The 6,870-nt window shown below is 31.8% G+C and overlaps 1 protein-coding gene across 1 annotated transcript; it reads right to left on the bottom strand.

Moving 5' to 3' along the window:
- Positions 1-644: 644 nt before the first annotated feature.
- On the bottom strand, positions 645-1,725 carry LOC135948903 (peptide deformylase, mitochondrial-like). The gene is made up of 2 exons (XM_065498355.1): positions 1,286-1,725; positions 645-1,054 (listed from the first exon to the last, which is right to left on the bottom strand). The coding sequence occupies exons 1-2, from the start codon at positions 1,691-1,693 to the stop codon at positions 743-745; spliced, it is 720 nt and encodes a 239-aa protein (XP_065354427.1). The 5' UTR covers positions 1,694-1,725; the 3' UTR covers positions 645-742.
- Positions 1,726-6,870: the final 5,145 nt, after the last annotated feature.

Genomic DNA, 6,870 nt, shown 5'->3' with positions numbered 1-6,870 from the left:
CTAAATTAAACTAAAAATTGTGTTTCTCACTTATTGTTTATATGCTATATAATCTAGGTTTAACTGAGCATCATTGGTGAGTTAAACCTAAGTATAAAATGCCAAAGCACAAACAGATGGAAAATAAAATAAACAATTCAGCACAGCAGCTCTTTGTTTTTATTTGCTTTATTAACATCAATATAATTTTTAATATACATTTTATATACTTTTATGTCGCTTTTTCTTTTAGAAAGTTAAAATTTACAAAAAAAGTTATGTAACGCGGTTGCTTTTTCTTATAAATGTATAGTATTGCCATATTTATATGAAAAAAAATGAAGAATAAACATGTGATTTGACTGAAAAGTATGGCAATGCTAACAAAATTAATCCACTAGTGAGAAACACAATCATTGGTTAAATTCCGGCAAAATATGTTTCAGGATTAATATAACAGCGTGTTAAGCTGAGTTTAACTGACAAGTAAGAAACTAGCTCTTAGTCTACTGTTTCTCCAATTTCTTGTATCCCTTTTGTGAGATGATTTCATCTTTGCAGTCAAATCTCTTTCTGCTGAGACCTTTCTACACTCAAAAAGTAGAGAAGTAATTGGTCAAAATTGATTTTGGGTTACTGGCTACAAACCTGGATAAGTTTAATAATTTATATTATACTTTTATTAAAAATTTAACTTTATTTTTTTAACCAACGTTTTATATTTTAACAATTGCACTTAAATGTAAACATTTTCTTTTTTAATTTATTTATAAAAAGGTATTTCGACTCGTCCTGCCTTCGAATTAACCGTCTCCCAGCATGTGCAATAAAATGTCGAACGATCCATTTGGTCTATATATAGCTTGCCATCTAAATGATCCATTTCATGTTGTGCTATGCGGGCATTCCAACCTGTCAGTTGAAGTTCAGATGGTGTATCCCGTTTACCTACTCCCCTTAAAGTGACACCCTCATAACGTTCCACTTCAGCGGAATAGCTACGCACACTCATACAGCCTTCCGGATGTTTATGTTTAGTGTAGTTGGTAACTTTTAAGGAGGGATTTATCATAACCTTGAAAATGAGATACAAAAATAATTATGTGTTAATATCTATGGAACAGTAATGAAGGGATAACTGTTGTATTGTTATAAAATGATTAATGGCATAAAAAAGTAGCTGTCGATATGAAATTTATGTCCACTTTATAACTTCTCAAACATTTTTGGAAGTTTGAAAACTATACTTATTGGTTATGGTTTATTTTATTTCGATTTATTGAATTAAAATCTCCTCCACACTTACTGTTAACGGCAGTGGTGACATTTTTCTCGCCTCATAAACCTCCTTTGAAAAATTCTTATTCAAATCCTTTTTAAATTCCATGACAATAATACGCAAAGATACACCAATTTGTGGAGCCGCTATGCCCACACAATTGTATTTCCTAAGAACTTTAACCATTTGTTCTACAATCATATCGATTTCTTTGCTGTCCAACATGTCTTGAGGCACCTCTGCTGCTTGAGAACGTAACACTGGATCCCCCACTTGTGTAAAATGACCATAAGGTGGATGATTGCCACTTTTGGGTGTCCAAAAATCTCGATACATTTGACGAAATGTTTTACATGTTGTGGCGGAAACATGGAAAAATTTTTTGGTGGTATGGAAAATGTTGAGCGGGAGAAGATTTAGTTTTTGCAGAGCCATTTGTAGAAAAATATGTTGGAATTAAGGCAAAAAATTTACGCAATTGTGGATACAAAAACAAAAGCCGGCGAAAAAAAACAAAATGTAAACAAACATCAGCTGTTGCCATATATTCTATAGTCAGTGATGTGAATTTAGCGATTTTTAATACTAATTTTATTTATAGTGAGTACGAAAATTACAACTCTGTGCAAGCTAAATTTGGCAGCACTTTTTTAGTAGTAAAAATAAAACGAACAAAATATTTTTTAAAAACAGAAACAGGATGGTGGGTGTTTCTGGACAAATTTCTAGTAGTAATGGGGCATGTTAAATATAACAGTAAAAATTACCCCCTGTCTATACTTAAAACAAAGTTGTCTGAGCAAAAGCACTAACAATTTTGTCAAACGAAGCAATAATAATAAGTGGAGACCATACCCTGATAATTTTTTAGTTAGGTTAACATAATATTTCAAAAAAAAATGTTAAATTTGAATTAACCAATTCAATATTTATAGAGTACTAGCTGACCCGACAGAAGTTGTCCTGTCCAAATTAAAAAAAAGCTTGTGTTCGATTTGTAATTTTGTGAGAAGCGGTTTGAAATGGGTAGAAATAGTTAAAAAAACGTATTGCTGAATGATAATTTTTTATTCATATAGGTTTGGTTCATGTTTGATTTACATTTGATTTTAAAATACATATGTACAATGAATCTTATGGTCATAGAATAAAATATACATAGAAGCGCTACTGAGAGACAAATAACCTAGGTCTTGCAACAACAGAATACATGTAAATCAATGTACATATTTTGAGTTTTTATATACATAAGTAATCGAATTTTGGTCTGAAATATGAGTGATCACAGATCGAGTTCCTTTTCTTGATTAAACGCTTATTGGCCAAGTTATTAGCGAATTTAGATATTTCGAGTTTTTATATAAAAAAACGATTTTTTGTCAGAAATATGAGTGATCACAGATCGAGTTCTTTTTCTTGATTAAACCCTTATTGGCCAAGTTATTAGCGAATTTATATATTTTGAATTTTTATATAAAAAATAAATTTTTGTTCAGAGATATGAGTGATCACAGATCGAGCTCCTTTTCTTGATTAAACGCTTATTGGCCAAGTTATTAGCGAATTTCAATTTTTATAAAATAAATTTGAAGCGTAAACAAATAATGCTAATGTTGCAAGCGTTTAAAATCGAATGGCCTATCGGTCGAAGCGATTGGGATCCATGCATGGCCATGGTATCATAACGGCTTCTCCTTTGTACTTTGTACATTAACCCCCAGTAACACGAAGTCTGGTTATGTATTAACTAATGGTTAAACTGACAGTTTTCAAACAAAATTTTTTTTAACCGACAGTATAACTATTAGTTAGGCCATAACCAGGCTTCGTGTTAATGGGGGTAAGTAATGTTGCTTCCATGAGTTTATTCATCGGTTTTTTACCGCAAGTCGGGTGCCATTACAAATACGTGGAGATTGTGTGGCGGTAATCCGGATAATTCCAGCGACTTTAAAAACTCGATTGGATAGTTGACGACATCATCTTGGAATCCACCGATTTGTACGTTATTAATTCGACAGCAATTTCAATTTGAATCTTAAAATTAAATGCGTCGACATCAATGTTTTTCGCAGCTCAACCAATCGTGATTATTGTAATTTTGTGCAACCTTTCGGATGAGTTCGGATGAGATTCGGTGAATTTCGCAAATGCAAATTGAAACACTAATCGTTTCTTGGATGGATTAGGTCCATCGTCGTAGGAAAATAAATGGGGGAAACCTGGAGCTGGATTTCCATGTTTCCGCCGTTAAAATTTCTTTCTTTCACTCTTTGACCATTTTCCAGATGTGCGGCTAAATGAACAACAGTTGGATATCTTTCATGAATTGTAAATGCAAAAATGCGCCAAATTGCTATGTTACTACTAACATAGTAACATTAGATACATAGATAAATTAAACATTTATGACCGATAAAGTCCAATTTCGAGGGGACATTTGTATGGGGGCTAGGTGAAATAATGGACCGATTTCAGCCAGTTTCAATAGGCTTGGGCCGAAAAAGTAATATGTACCAAATTTGATCGAAATATCTTCAAAATTGCGACCTGTACTCTGCGCACAAGGTTTACATGGACAGCCAGCCAGCCAGCCAGCCAGCCAGCCAACCAGACGGACGGACGGACATCGTTTAATCGACTCAGAAAGTGATTCTAAGTCGATCGGTATACTTTAAGGTGGGTGTTAGACTAATATTTTTGGGCGTTACAAACATCTGCACAAACGCATAATACCCTCCCCACTATGGTGGTGTAGGGTATAAATATGACAATAATTTCTATTTCCATTTGACACATACATGTGTTGTTAGTTCAATAAAGGAAAACTGGAGAAAATCGGGAAATATTTGGATACGCTGTTATCAAAAAACTGGAGTAGGGTTTGTAAAAATGTTGACAATTTAATTTTCAAATGCGAATATCTCCTAGCTATAATAGATAATTGATAGCTTAATATATATGTATAATTTTTTTTGAAATCGGAATTCAAACCAAGAAATAATATCGTTTAAAAAATGTAACATATCTGAGGTGTTCTACTTTGAGGGCCCTTGATCGCGCCCCTTGTGGGCCCATGAGGTCCATGTTCAAAACTTAAACTCTTCTTTGCGCATGTGAAATTTCATTTAAACCAATCTAACCATTTAGAAGTTACAGATTTATTTTCTTCTTTTTTTTCCTATACCACTGTGTGTCGCTTACGATAAAATTAGTTTACTGTAAAATATAAACATTGACTTACGATAAAATCTTACCCCCTATTATGTTTTTTTTTGTTGATATTCTGAGAACGCTAAAACATCAGTCGGTCCATAAAATTTTAATTTTTGCAATAAAACAAAAAATTTAAAAATGTCGCTTACGATAATTTGGCGCTAAGGGCTCGATAAATTTATGCCATTTGTGTGTTTACCTAAAAAAGAGAACATGTTGGGTGATGAACAAGCAGCAGAGTAGATTCAATATTAATTAATCGGTTGAACTACCTACCATGATATATGTTTTCTTTGCACAGTAAATGCTTTAAATTAAACATAATGTTTGCCATTTGTGTTTACCTAAAGAAAACATAGTGGATGATGAGCCAACAGCAGAGTAGATTCAATATAAACATCGGAGATGTTTTCTTTACACAATAAATGTTTTAAATTATTCCTTTGTCTCTTTTGTCCTCCAAAACATTTATGTTTAGGTCATTCATCATTTCGGCATTTCAATTTGTAAACATGATGCCTTAAAATTGAAAATAAAAATAGAACAGAAATAGAAAAAATGCTTTAATTAAAACGTCAGAATTTCACAAATGACTGGTGCTTCTAATGATTTGGTTTATGCACGAATTATATTGTTGAAATGTACGTTTTACTTTACGTTTAGTATTTGTTTTTTTTAACATTTTATAATAAGATGTCTTAAATGAATAGTGAAAGGTGAAGTAAAAATAATTTAAAAATTCTGAACTTAAGAGAAGGGCTGAGAATGTTGTCTTACAATAAACTACTTACTTTATACCCGAATTTAAATATTTTTATAACATAACTCCCCAAAAATATGTAAATTCTGTTTTAATTTTCTTTTATTGAAAAAACTTCTTAGCTAATAATTTACTTGTTTATGTTATATTGTTAAAAATAATGAATCATTTTAAAGGAAAACAAACAAATTTAAAATATCTTTTCCTGTTTTTCTTAAGATAATTTTAACCATATTCCAAAAAATATGTATATGTTGCTACTTTTTAGTTTTTAACTGTATTGCTGTTTATCTATCTTCTATATAAATAAAAATCAAATGTCGTTCGTAATTGCAATCAGTTGAGAACGGCCGGACCGAATTAGAAAATTTTTTTTTAAATGTTGGTCATAGTCCAACTTAGGTTTTTACGGAATGAAAAATTGACCACGCCCACTTTTTTTGATTTATATAAAATCGGAAAACGGCTACACCGATTTGGCTGTGTTTTTGTTTAAATGTTCGTAGTTATTCAATTTAAGTTTTTACTGAAGGAAAAATTTACAACGACCACTTTTTTCGATTTATCCACAACCGATTTGACTAATTTTTTGTTTAAATGTTCATAGTAATCCAATTTAAGTTCAAAATTGTCCGCAAAAGTTTTTACAGAAATAAAAATTGTCCACGTCCACTAATACACCCACTTATTAAATACATCTGCAAATATGTGACCAAAGGCAGTGACATGGCTGTGATTGGAGATAGTGTTAAAAATTCTAACGACGAAGTCACTAAATTTCAAATTGCCCGCTATATTAGTAGTAATTTGGCGCATTTTTTCATTTGCCATTCATGAAAGATATCCAACTGTTGTTCATTTAGCCGCACATCTGGAAAATGGTCAAAGAGTGTACTTTACTGAGGAGAACGTATTACAATGAGTTTATCAAAGAAATTTGAACAGCGGAAACATGGAAATCCAGCTCCAGGTTTCCCCCATTTATTTTCCTACAACGTATTAGGTCCATCCAAGAAACGATAAGTGTTTCTATTTGCATTGGCAAAGTTCACCGAATCAAAATCCGAACTCATCCGAAAGTTGTTTACAAACATTGCACAAAATTACAATAGTTAATCACGATTGGTTGAGCTGCGAAAAACATTGAAGTCGACGAATTGAATTTTAAGATTCAAATTGAAATTGCTGTCGAATTGATAACGTACAAATCGGTGGATTCCAAGATTTGTCTACAAATTTTTTTATATAAATATCGAAATTCGCTAATAACTCGCCAATAAGCGTTTAACCATAAAAAGGAGCTTGATCTGTGATCACTCATATTTCTGAACAAAAATCGATTTTTTATATAAAGACTCAAAATATCTAAATTCGTTAATAACTTGGTCAATAAGCGTTTAGTCATGAAAAGGAGCTCGATCTGTGATCACTCATATTTCTGAACAAAAATCGATTTTTTATATAAAAACTCAAAATATCTAAATTCGCTAATAACTTGGCCAATAAGCGTTTAGTCAAGAAAAGGAGCTCGATCTGTGATCACTCATATTTCTGAACAAAATTCGATTACTTATGTATTAAAACCTATATGAATAAAAACTATCATTCAGCAATACGTTTTTTTTTTCTTTTTGAC

This window comes from Calliphora vicina, chromosome 1 (assembly GCF_958450345.1).
Source record: "Calliphora vicina chromosome 1, idCalVici1.1, whole genome shotgun sequence".
NCBI lineage: Eukaryota > Metazoa > Arthropoda > Insecta > Diptera > Calliphoridae > Calliphora > Calliphora vicina.
The sequence above is the reverse complement of the archived record's forward strand: the minus strand, read 5'-3'. Positions and strand labels throughout refer to the sequence as shown.